General features: G+C 44.6%; 1 protein-coding gene across 1 annotated transcript; it reads right to left on the bottom strand.

Moving 5' to 3' along the window:
• Window positions 1-1,114: 1,114 nt before the first annotated feature.
• On the bottom strand, window positions 1,115-13,443 carry MRPL46 (mitochondrial ribosomal protein L46). The gene is made up of 4 exons (XM_049852621.1): window positions 13,178-13,443; window positions 8,646-8,832; window positions 7,523-7,696; window positions 1,115-1,499 (listed from the first exon to the last, which is right to left on the bottom strand). Exons 1-4 carry the CDS (start codon window positions 13,403-13,405, stop codon window positions 1,249-1,251), a joined length of 840 nt encoding a protein of 279 aa, XP_049708578.1. The 5' UTR covers window positions 13,406-13,443; the 3' UTR covers window positions 1,115-1,248.
• Window positions 13,444-13,465: the final 22 nt, after the last annotated feature.

The raw sequence follows: 13,465 nt of genomic DNA, 5'->3' as shown, positions 1-13,465 counted from the left end.
GGCTAGTAGTGATTCCTGAAGCTACTAAAACCCAGAAGCTACTAAACAACCATTATTTGCAATATAGGAAAGCACTTATATAAAATTTTCAGTTTTTATCTCAAGGCATTCAATCTTGTCCCTGATTATTTCAAAACATTAACGTGCTGGGGAAAATCTCCCAGGAACCAATATAATTTTGGGTTATCCTGACACCATTTCTCTGTTTACCAACTGCACATATGCTATTTCCCATTGAAGACAACATTGTAGCAAAACAGACCCGTTTCTGAATGCTCATGAGAGCAGTGCCATCTCATCCTGGTGATTCCTTCCCTTGATGCTTAGGGGTGCCCAGGGCCCTAATATGCAGTGCAGTACACATACAGGCCTCACTCCAAAGACCAGCAAGAGAAAGCACACTCCTGGTCCTGCAGCTGCCCTTACCGTCCCCACAGGCCAGGCTACATCCTGTAGGAACCACTATAGTCCACACAATCGGCAAGCCTCACCTAGTGCCCACCTTTCCTCAGTAGCAAGGGCAGAGAGAGCACCTGCTGGAGGTAAAGGAAAGGAGAGCAACAGCAGGGCTAGGCATCCCTCCATTTTGGTGACAGAAAGCAATTTCCTTGACCCTGCGTACGAACAAGGCTCTATCTGACTCAAAGCAGAAATCCCATTTTGCCAGCTTATGTTACTCGGGCCAGTCCGTTTAGGTCCAGATGCTGTCTCAGAGGATACCAGGGGAAGCTGTGGGGGGGCCAGGACTGCAGCCTGCTATGGAACGCCTGGTCTGGGCAGACAGAGGCATGCCTGAGACCCTCAGTCTCTTCCCTTCATTCAGCAAATGTGCAGTGAAGCCTTCCGTGTGCCAGGCACAGGGGCCCAATGGTGACCCAACAACATATTATAGGACCAGGAGTCCCAGCTAAGACACAAGATCAGGGCTCTCCTCTAGCGCCACCAGGGACTTACAGCCAAGTCATGACCCAGCCGTGATTCCATCTGTAGAACAGGGAGAACAAGCTGACCTTGCTTATTCCACATGGCTGTTCCAGAACAAAGGGGCCCTGGTGGCTCTCTCTTCACTGGGAGAAGCCCAGCCATCCTCAAGGGCAAATGAGCAAGACTCACAAGTGGTAAACTCCTTTATTTTCTCACAATTTAGTTTGCTGCCTAACATTCACTGCAAAGATGGGTCAACCACACAAATGGCCTTGAGGCTCAGTCCTAGATGTCTCTGAGATTGTCCACAGGCAGCTCAGTCCATCAGAGGTCCAAGAAAAATTTCCTAACCTGGGCCAGATATTTTGGTATCAAGTAGTCACCCAGCTCCTCCTTACTGACCCACACATGCTGGCCCTTCTTCCTGGGCTGGGAAAAGTCTCCAGTTTGTAGCAGTGCTTTGAAGAAGAACACTTTGGCTCCAAGGTTACTCTCTGTCCGCATTGCCTGGGGAAACTTGAACTTGTAGTGGCCACAGGGTGCATTTCCTAGGAACTTGGCTTCAATGTTGTTTTCTGAGTGAAAAAAACAAACAGATGTTCACTCTGGCTCCCAAATCATAGAGGGTCTCTGCAAGAATCACTTCAGGCCCCCTGAGATAAAAGCATTTCTGAATGAGGACTAGGGTCATCATAAAAACGAGCTGCCTCCCCTTTCAATCCAAACACTTCCTGGCCCATGGAGTTCAGACTCACGGGGCTTGTTCCCAGGTTTCAAGCTACTCCTTTTAGACTGGCAGTCGGGTACGCAGTTTAAATGACACAGGTCTGGAAGTCAGAGCTCCCAGGTTCTAGACTCAACCCTGTCGCCAGCTCTTGATGAAAAACCAGGGCAACCTTTTAAAAGGAATGCCACAGGGAAAGCATAAAGAAAGCCCCAGATTTGACTATACAGAACTTCTGTAGGGTGAGAACATCACAAACTAAAAGACCAAGACACGGCAAGATAATCTCTGCAATCTGTAACACAGAGTTAATAATCCCCATTCAGCATTTCAAAAAAATGGGAAAATGATAGAGTAATTATTAAATGACATTTGGAGAACTGATTAGCTATATGGGAAAAATAAACTATATCCCATCTCATTCCTACACCAAAACTGAGACCCTATGGATCAAAGACTCAATACCAGAAATCTAAGTTTTCATAAAAGGTTTGTCCATCCCCGATGGTGATTTCACAGGTATTTAATATTTTCTAGATTTTTAAATTTTTCATTAAAAAAAATTGTTTTTTTCAAAGAAGAAAATGTGGACTAGGACTGTCTAATTAAGATAAAAAATTCAAAACACCAAAATAAAAACTTCTATTTGTTTACATAAAAGTTAAATCTTTTTGCAAAGAAGAATGAAGCTAAAACAAGGTCAAAAACAAAATGACAAACTAGGAATAATACTTCATATGCATTCAACAAAGGAATAATATCTTAAGGTACTTCAGATGCTTAGATATTAAGCACTTAGGAATGACTGAGAAAAAGAAAATCCAAAGCAAACATGAACCAAGCATACAAACAGGAAATTCACAGGAAAATAAGTACCACCAGCTTATACACACATTAAAAGATGCTCAATCTTATTAATAACTAATACCAATTAAAACAATAATAACACACCATTTTTCATCTATCGGATTCATAAAGTTCAAAAAGCTTAAAATAAAAACTCAAAATGCCTGAGCTGTACAGTGCTTGGGACGGACAAGGGGGAAGGCGCCCCCTCGCACACGGCGTGGTGGTGTAGTGGTGTAAGTGCTACTGTTGGCAGGAGCGATCAGTTGTAATTGTGCATACTCCCTGACCTAGTAACTCCACTTCTAGAACTTCATCCTCCCGAATGAGCCTGTTTGTCCATGTGAGCAAAGATGAGTGTACAAGGATGTTCACTGCAGCAGATTCAACAAATTGTTATCTATGTTATGTTATAAAATACTACGCTGGTATGAAAACGTGTAAGATCGGTTTTTATGTGTTGTACAGAAATTTTTTTAAAGCTACATTTAAGAGAAAAAAGCAAGGTACGTTTTGTTGCTGTTGTTGGGTGCTATCAAGTCGATTCCGACTTACAGTGACCCCCACACCCTGCATGTAACAGAGCAGAACTGTCCTATGGGGTTTTCTAGGCTGTATTCTTTACAAGAGCAGAGCATCAAGCCTTTTCTCCTGTGGAGCTGCTAGGTGGGTTTGAACCACCAGCCTGTGAGTTAACAGCCAAGGAGGACTTAACTGCTGTCCCACCAGGGCTCCTTGCTAGGTACATAACAGTGTATATATATATATATATATACTCCCATTTATGTGGGGAAAAAAGAAAGATAAAACTGTATACGAATAGAAAATTTCTGAAAGGATACACACAAAAATTGTTCATGGTGGCTGCCTCTGAGGAGGGAGAGCTACTTCTTATTCTAGACTATATCTGTTAGGCATGTTTCATATTTTTTCACCATATATGTGAATTTTTTTTTCAATATCAAAAAACACCACCATCAGCATTAGAAAAAGAGTATCAGCTCATCTACAATACAAAATGTTAGCAGTGGCTATCAGTAGGTGGTAGAATGAAACTGGCATATTTCTTTATTTTTTCTGAATTTTCCACACTTAGGTCAATAAGCATGATTTACTTTTTCATAATCTGGAAAAAAAATGGATGAAAAAAAATACAGAGCTCCCTCAAATCAAAAAGAAAAAAAACCCTAAAGACTTGAAAATAGAGACTCCAAAAGAGACTTGTCCACCAGTGTTCACTGCAGCACTATTCACGGCAGCCAAGAGGTGGAAACAACCTAAATGCTCAGCAATGGATTAACTGATAAGGAAAATGTGGTCCATAATACGACGGGATACTACTCAGCCAGTAAGAGGAATGAAATCTCGGTACATGCTACAATATGGATGGAGCTGGAAGACATTATGCTGAGTGAAACAAACCAATCACAAAAGGACAAATATTGTATGACCTCACTTATATAAAAAGAAAAGGCAAATGTATGGAGACCAAAGTTTATTAGAGGTTACTAGGGATGGTAGGGAGAGAGAGGAAGGGGTTAACAGTGATGGAAAAATCACACTGATTAAGAGTAGGGTTGCACAGCCACTTATTGTAATTGCTGTCAATAAGTTGTACACCTGTAAAAAGTTCAACTGGCTAAAGCTGTGTGATAGGTATATTTACAACAACAATTTAAAAAAAAAAAAAAGGTCAGCAGTTAGAATCCACCAGCCACTTCTTGGAAACCCTACAGGGCAGTCCTACTCTGTCCTATAGGGTTTTTACCAGTTGGAATCGACTCAGTGGCAACGGGTTTGGTTTTGGCTTTATGTTAACGCGACAGGGCACAATCTACAGGATTAGGTTGTATTCTGATTCAATCTCTTGAGATAAAAAAGAGAAGCGAGCAGAGAGCAGAGGAACCTCGTTACCACCAAGCAAGAAGAGCCAGGAGAGCAGCGCATCCTTTGGACCCAGGGTCCCTGCACTGAGAAACTCCTAGACCAGGGGAAGATGGATGGCAAGGATCTTCCATGAGGGCCAATAGGGAGAAAGCCTTCCCTGGGAGCTGGTGCCCTGAATTCGGACTTCTAGCCTTCTGAACTGTGAGGGAATAAATCTCTGTGTGTTAAAACCATCCACTTGTGGTACTTCTGTTATAGCAGCACCAGGTGACTAAGACACGTGGTTGGCCACCTCCATGAACAGCTGCCTCCTTTGCCATGAGACCAGAAGAGCTGGATGATGCCCAGCTACCGTTCCTAAACACCTTGATGGAAGATTTCATAGAAGAATCCTGACCAAAAGGGAGAAATGCAAAACAGAACTTCAAATTCTCATGAACTCCAGACTTTCTGGAGCCATGGAGGGTAGATAAATCCCTGAAACTATTGCCTTGAGATAATCTTTAAACCTTAAGCCAAAAATATCCCCTGAAATCATCTTAAAACAGGGCAATAATTTAGTTTAACTAGTAAAAAAAAAGGTCTCTCTTGAACATTATGCTCTTTTAAGAGCTAAAAAAAAAAAAAAATTTTTTTTATATGAGATTAAATTGACAACGGTGACTCGAAAGATTAAACAGGAACCTCAGGGGATAGTGAATTTATGTTAATGAGGGAGGAACAATTCAGAAAAGGAGGGTGAGAATGGTTACACAACTCAAAGAATGTAATCAGTGTCACTAAATGGTACATGTAGAAACTGTTGAATTAGTGTATGTTCTGCTGTGTATATTCTCAACAACAAGATAAATCAAGTTTAGGGGAAAAAAATACAACCAGCCCGCTACCAACATGAGCAAAGGCTCTGACTAGGCAGTTCACAAAATACAAATAGGCAATAAACATGTAAGAAGATGGTCACTCTCACTAGCAATCAAGACAATGTAAACATGTAGGAAGACAGTCAATGTCACTAGCTGTCAGGAAAATGCTAATCCAAAAGAGAGCATTTTGTTGGCAAGGCCTGGGCAAGCAGGCACTCCCATACAATACTCCTGAAAATGGAAGCAGTGACACACATTCTGGAGGACAGTTGGGCAATACTTATCCAAAACTTGAATATGCACACCTCTTACCCACTGATTCTGCCTCTAGGAATTCCACCCTGCAGTAGTACTTGGGAATTTTGATGGTGGTGGGGAGGAAAGTAATGTACTTTCACTTTTGTTAATATACTTTCACATTGGTTGAGCTCGGTCTTTCAGAGCAAGAACAAATTATCTGCCACTTAATAAGCTAACAGCCTCTGAGTGGTACAAACAGTTCATGCATTTGGCTGCTAACCAGAAGGTTAGCAGTTCAAGTCCATCCAGAGGCTCTTTGGAAGAAACACCTGGTGATCTACTTCTGAAAAACCAGCCACTGGGCACCCTACTGTGCACAGTTCTACTCTGACACACATGGGGTTAACATGAGTCAGTCAACTCAGCAGCAGCTGGTACTGGTAATAAACTAATAAATCAATACATTTTATTCTTATATGCATTTATTAAGTATGATTTGATCTTATAAAATCTTTTATATATTTCCTTTTACATTGATATATTATGAGGAAGAAAGTGTAGAGCAGAGGAGGAAGGGTCCCACATGGCACACAGGGGGTGGAGCTGAGCCAGCATCAGTCATGAATGTTTGACGTGACATGAACACCTGAACGCAATGAACCTGGCAGAAACACGGCTGCCAACCCCTCCGTGACGGCTGAGGAAACCGGGAGAGCAGCAAAGCCCCACCCCTTCCGTCTGGGTCGCTGCGCTCCTCCATACCACACAGGCCCCTCCCGTGAGAGGATCGGGAGAGCACACACTGGCCTCTGCCATTTTGTTGGCAGGGACTTAAGCTGGTGACAGGACCAGTAAAGTGGCTGTGCACCTAAGCCTCCAAATTCATTTACTCAGCAAACATTCAGCAAGCACCTACTATGGTCCAGGTACTTTGCTGCAAAACATGCTACAATGCACAGGACAAGCCCCCCACGAAAAAGAATCACCCCAATTTTCAACAGGGCTGAGGTTGAGAAACCCTGGTCTAGTGAGAAGTGACTGAGGCACTGGTGGTTTAGTGGAAGGATTCTCACCTTCCATTCAGAAGGCTCAGCCAGTGCAGCCCATGCACAGCCATCATGTATCAGTGGAGACCCAGGTTCGATTCCTGGCCAAGGCAGCCCATGCACAGCCGTCATGTATCAGTGGAGACCCAGGTTTGAGTCCCGGCCAAGGCAGCCCATGCACAGCCGCCATGTATCAGTGGAGACCCAGGTTCGAGTCCCGGCCAAGGCAGCCCATGCATAGCCGTCATGTATCAGTGGAGACCCAGGTTTGATTCCCGGCCAAGGCAGCCCATGCACAGCCATCTAAGTGTCTAACAGTGGAGATTTGTGTTTTGCCATGACGTTGAACAGATCTCAGCGGAGCTTCCAGGCTATGACGGACTAGGAAAAATGCTCTAGCAATCTACTTCTAAAAATCAGCCAGTGAAAACCCTATGGATCACAACGGTCCAATCCCCAATCAACTGTGGGGATGTGCAGGACCAGGCAGCATTTCATCCTATTATGCAAGGGGTCGCCATGAGTTGGGGCTGACGCAACAGCAGTGAATAACAACAAGTAGGAAGTGAAGGGGCCCAAAGCTAAAGCTGTGGAAACAAAGAGGGAGCACTCAGGAAGAGAACTGGTAGAACTCAAGGGCCTGTGGTGTCAGGATGTGGTCAAAGATAAGTCTGAGTTTTGCAGCTGGATGAACAGGTAAGCAGCAGTGTCAATAAGCAAGGCTGTAAAGAGAAGCAGGCTGCAGGAATGGTGGAAACATCAATTCTGGATGCACCAAATTTAAAAAAATTGGTGGGACAAAGATATGACTCTCTCTTGGCTTAAGGGAAATCCTCCCCTTGACTTTTGTAGCTGAAACTTTAATAAACATCAAAGTTTCCATTAGCCTTCCCAGCCCGCCCTTGAACCCATCCTCCCAGTCAGCGTGTGACTCCTCTGGCTGTGAGTCTGAGGTAGGCCCCGAGGAGTTCAGCACGAGACAGCGAGCTTACCGGAGAGTGTGGCCAGGGTTCGCTCAGCTGTTGCCCTGAGGGTCTCCCCAGGCTGCCACTCTGTCTGGGGCAGCATCCAAAAATCCTGGTCTCCAAGCTTCTCTCTGACCAACAGGATGAGGCTCCTGTCTAGCTTCCGGTGCAGTGAGGTTCGGTCATTCTTCTTATCAGCTTCTATGAAAGAAGGGGGTCAGAGGAGACAAGGAGGCTGTGGTGGCCAGAACCGTAAGAGTTGTGTAGTCTTCCTTCAAGGGAGAGTCACAACCTCTGCCCTCAAAGAGCTAATACTCAAATTACAACCCTGACCCATCTCCCTGACCTTGACCTTTTCAATGGTTCACCTCATAGTTTCGAGGAAACTAAAAGGTAAGAGGAGGAAGACAAGAGCTGAACTTCTCTTTGAAGAGCAAAACATAAAAGTACTTTGAGCCTTTGGAAAAGAAGCAATGCCCATACTCAGTCAAATACTACTCCTTCATTAGCTTTGACAGTATTAGTAACTAATCCTCACCTTCTCTGTTCTTTAGGCTCTATCTGTGAAACAGGGATAAGGGAATTCAACCCCCCATTTCATCTGAAGGCCCATTTTATCTGAAGGCTTTCAGATAAGACACAAGATAACCCAAACCAAACTCGCTGCCATCCAGTCGACTCCAACTCATACGGCATTACAGGACAGAGCAGAGCTGCCCCCCAGGGCTTCCAACGAGTGGTTAGTGGATGCAAATTGTCGATCTTTTGGTTGACAGCTGTGCTCTTAACCACTGTGCTATCAAGGCTCCAAAATACAGGATATAGTGGGAAAGGCTTAATTTGTCCTCTCTCAATCCCAAATTAGGAGTTAAATTCAGGTAACATTCACAAAGTTTAACAGAGACAGAAAGGATTATTCCAACACCCTCACCTCCCACTCAAAAATAATGCAGGCCTTTAAAAAAAATTATATTAGGATTGATGTGAGAAACAGGGAAAAGAAATTATTTTTCTCCCGCCTGAAAGAAGTTTTGTTATTTGAATCTATTTGTTACTTAAAACACAAAGCCAGTGCTAAGAAGCTGTTCTTTGTTTGGGAACTAGAACACCTTTCCTCCCTTCCCTCCTGCTGGCCTGACAAGGCCACAACCTGTTATGCGAGCTCCAGGTTTGAACTGTAGGAATGTCTGTTCCCACATATCTTCAGTATCCTGCAACAGCAATATCTCCTTGTCATCTTCTTCACCATAGAGGTCGGTTTTCTTCCTTGCCAGTCTCTGGGCTTCATCCAAAGCACGAACCTCATGGTCTGAATACAGGCTTCTCTCTAACTCGATCTAGGAAAATCAAAAGGATAAAAACAGAATGAATGCAACAGAGCTCTAGCACACTTGACAGGCTCATAAGTTTACCAAGAATTGTGTTGGCAAAGAATATTGAATACACTACGAACTGCCAGAAGAACAAACAAATCTGTCTTGGAAGAAGTACGGCCAGAATGCTCCTCATGAGCGAGGATGGCAAGACTCTGTCTCACATACTTTGGACATGTTATCAGAAGGGACCAGTCCCTGAAGAAGGACATCATATTTGGTAAAGTGAGGATCAGCGAAAAATACCCTCAACAAGATGGACTGACACAGTGGCTGCAACAATGGGCTCAAGAATAACAATTGTAAGGATGGCAGAGGATCGGGCAGTGTTTTGTCCTGTTGTACACAGGGTCACTATGAGTTGGAACCGATTCAACGGCACCTAACAACAACAACAACATAACCAAACATATGATCAAAATACCATACAGAGAGTGAAAAAAAAAAATTCATCTGTATTTTGGGCTTGAGTTACATTTGCCAAAATATTAGAATGTGATAGGGGGTCAAGACTGCTACAAAGAACAGAGGCCTGAGGCAGATCCTGCCTGTCCACTTACCACGCTCCAGCCACATCAGTCTTTGGTGAGTCCCCAAAGGACTTTCCTGCCTCATGGACTTTACAGATGCTGTCCCTTCTTCCTAGAATGTTTTTTCCTCACACTCTTCTCCTAAGAGATTCTTATTCATTCTTCAGACTCCAATTTAAATATCACTAAGTATCATTTAAATATCAAAATGTCCCTTGATAGCGACCAGCAGGGCAATGAATTAATATGGCCCTTCTAGCCATGTATGGTCTTGTGACTCCTACAATGACTGGGCAGAACTATGCAAATAAGGTATTTGCGGCCCACCAAGGGGACTGGATAGCCTGCTAAAAATGCAAATAAGGTGCATGATCAAGAGGCAGTCATTTGAACAGAACAAGGGGATACTGCGTGGTTTAAAGTCAGGAAAGGTGGGCGTCAGGGCTGTATCTTTTCAGCATACCTATTCAATCTGTATGCTGAATAAATAACCTGAGAAGCTGGACTATGTGAAGAAGACTCATTAACAACCTGCATTATGCAGATGACACAACCATGCTTGCTGAAAGTGAGGAGGACTTGAAGCACTTCCTAATGAAGATCAAAGACCACAGCCTTCAGTATGGATTACACCTCAACATAAAAAAACAAAAATCCTCACAACTGGACCAATAAGCAACATCACGATAAACGGAGAAAAGACTGAAGTTGTGAAGGATTTCATTTTACTTGGATCCACAATCAACAGCCATGGAAGCAACAGTCAAGAAATCAAAAGACGCATTGCATTGGGTAAATCTGCTGCAAAGGACCTCTTCAAAGTGTTGAAGAGCAAAGATGTCACCCTGAAGACTAAGATGCGCCTGACCCAAGCCACGGTGTTTTCGATCACCTCACATGCATGTGAAAGCTGGACAATGAATAAGGAAGACCGAAGAAGAACTGACGCCTTTGAATTGCAGCGTTGACAAAGAATACTGAATATACCACAGAATATACCATATGCCAAAAGAACGAACAAATCTGTCTTGGAAGACGTACAACCAGAATGCTCCTTAGAAGCAAGGATAGTGAGACTATGTATGTCTCACATACTTTGGACACGTTATCAGGAAGGATCAGTCCCTAGAGAAGAGTATCATGCTTGGTAAAGTACAGGGTCAGCAAAAAAGAGGAGGACCCTCAAAGACATGGACACAGTGGCTGCAACAATGGGCACAAGCATAGCAACAATCGTGAGGATGGCGCTGGACAGAGCAGTGTTTCATTCTGTTGTGCATAAAGTCACTATGCACTCGACAGCACCTAACAACAACAAAGGTGCATGAAACACTTACAGAGATGCAAATAAGGTGCAGAGAACCCTAACAAGGGGATTGGTCAGTTGTGCCATCCCACTTGGCTTAAAGGGACCCAATCCCAGAAGCAAAAAGGGGGACTTCACTACCACCAAGAAGAAGAGCCAGGAGCAGAGCGCGTTCTTTGAACCCGGAGGTCCCTGCGCTGAGAACCTCCTAGACCCGAGAGACAGACAGAGTTGTAACACCAGAAACAGCACAGGACTAGAAGCAGCAAAAAGCACGGCAGAGAAACACTGGTGGCAGAACCAGGAGATGGCATGGTGAGCTTCCCAGCCCATGGAGCAAGGTGGCTACAGTGGAGGTGGCTACTACAGTGGGCGTGCTGACCCACTAAGCCACAGAGCTGAGTGCCTTTGGGCAGGAGGCTTCCTGGCTGAGTGGGGTACCTCCAGGCACTTGGCAGAGCCGCCAACCCACTAAAAGAGGGAATTGAGTGCACTTTTGGCCCGAGAATTACTGGCAGAGTGGGGCGCCTCCAGGTACTTGTTGGCAGAGCTAAAAGACCTTTGTAACACTTGCCCAAGCTGGACTAAGGGAGAAGGCCTGTCTTCAGGGGGCTGAGAGGAGCTGAGAGCTGTCCTGCACTGAAGAAGGGAGACTTTGCCTACACGCTTCCTGATCCTGATTCCTAGTTGTAGCCTGTTGATCCTGATCCCAAAATGTAACCTGTTACTTCCCTAATAAACCCCATAGCTGTGAGTGTAGTCTGTGCATGCTGTGTTGCCACTGAACAAATTATCAAACCCAGAAAAGTAGAGTGCCATAGAGGGGATGGTTGGTGTTAGAACTGGTAAAAAGGTCAGAGAGAGGAGGTATGTTTGACCTCCACCTTATAGGAATCAGCTTTGAGCTGATGTTGATCTTGATAATGATTCTCTCTCCCCCTCCTGAAGTTAGATGAGGAGGTCTATTGCTTCCACGCTATTTTTACACTACCATAAAATCAAAATAAGGTTCCCTATTAAACACTCTTACACTACTTGTACTTTCCTTTACAACATGTATCAGTATCTACAATTATATAATCACATGATTACTTGGTTATTGACTGCCCCCTCCATGAAACAGAGACCTCTGAGAACCAGACATATGCCTGCCTTAATAACCACTGTATCCTTTGCACAATGTCTGATACACGGTAGGTGACCAATGAATATCTGAAAGCAAATGAATAAATCAAGTAAAAAACACAGCAAAGTTTATAGCTTTCAGTACCCCAAGATGAAAGTATTTCAGACCCTGGTAAAATATAACGCTTCGGTCATCATCTGCGGTGATTTAAGGCCCTCACAGCCACTACGCCCAGTTTTTGCCCATGTTTCCCTCACTTGTCCCTCATACAAATGACCCTGTGAGATAAAAAGGGGCAGGCTTTAGTTTATCACAGACATTTACAAATGTGTTCACTGTCTCCTGTACTTCTTTCTTCTTAACACTGACTACATCACAAAGACTTTCTCCCCTTCAAACTCTCTATGATGGGAACTGAGTCAGCCTCGTTCACCACCACATTCCTAGTGTGTTGAATGAACAAGGAGAAGGAGAGCATCACCAAAGAGTTGCCTAAAATGACAATAAAGAAAGCCAAAAAAAAAAAAAGGAAGGAAACTACCTTTTGCTGAATGCCTACTATGTGCCCCAACTCAGTAAGGCATTTACCCCTTTACAGGTAAGTATACTGAAGTTTAAGGAACTCTGGTGGTGCACTGGTTAGGCTTGGCTGCTAACTGAAATGTCAACGGCTGGAACCACCAGTCATTCTGGGGAAGAAAAGACCTGGCGATCTGCTTCTGTAAAGATTATAGCCTATTCTGACTGAGACTGGAAGGACCCCGGTGGTCATGGCCCCCAGACCTTCTGTTGCCCCAGGACAGGAACCATTCCCAAAGCCAACTCTTCAGACATAGACTGGACTGGACAATGGATTGGCGAGGGACACTGGTGAGGAGTGGGCTTCTTGGATCAGGTGGACACTTGACACTATGTTGGCATCTCCTGCCTGGAGGGGCGATGACAGGGTGGAGGGGGGTTAGGAGCTAGTGAAAAGGACACAAAGAGAGTGGAGGGAGAGAGCAGGCTGTCTCATTAGGGGGAGAGTAATTGGGAGTGTATAGCAAAGTGTATATGGGTTTTTGTGCGAGTGACTGACTTGATTTGTAAACTTTCACTTAAAGCAGAATAAAAATTATTTGAGAAAAAAAAAAAAGATTATAGCCTAGGAAACCCTATAGGGCAGTTCTTCTCTGTCTCACTGGGCAGCTATGGGTCTAAATCGACCCGACGGCATACAACAGAGAGATGAAGTGACACCCCAAAGGCCACCCAGACTAATTGATGCTAGAGTCGGGATCAAACCCAGGCTTGACTCTACTGCTTCCTCATGTCACCTTCAAGTCACAGTCCGCACCTCAGTCTTACCTGCTTGAATAGAGCTGCCATATCTTCCTGCAACGGGTTCAGCGGCTTCGAGATTATCGGTGGCCGCTGCAGACACAAAGCGCCCAACAGGCGCCATGGGGACCCACTATTCGAAGGTGCGGCCGCAAGGGTCAGACTGCGAATACTCAAGGTACCAGTCGGAAGCCCCTCCAGTCGCCACCGGCTCCGCGCCACCCCTAACAAGGTTCGCGCTACGGGCGCCGCCATCTTCCTACTCTGACCACAATGCACCGCGGCACCCCGCGACGTCCTCAGCCAACCCCATGT

This window comes from Elephas maximus, chromosome 13 (genome assembly GCF_024166365.1).
Source record: "Elephas maximus indicus isolate mEleMax1 chromosome 13, mEleMax1 primary haplotype, whole genome shotgun sequence".
NCBI lineage: Eukaryota > Metazoa > Chordata > Mammalia > Proboscidea > Elephantidae > Elephas > Elephas maximus.
The sequence above is the reverse complement of the archived record's forward strand: the minus strand, read 5'-3'. Positions and strand labels throughout refer to the sequence as shown.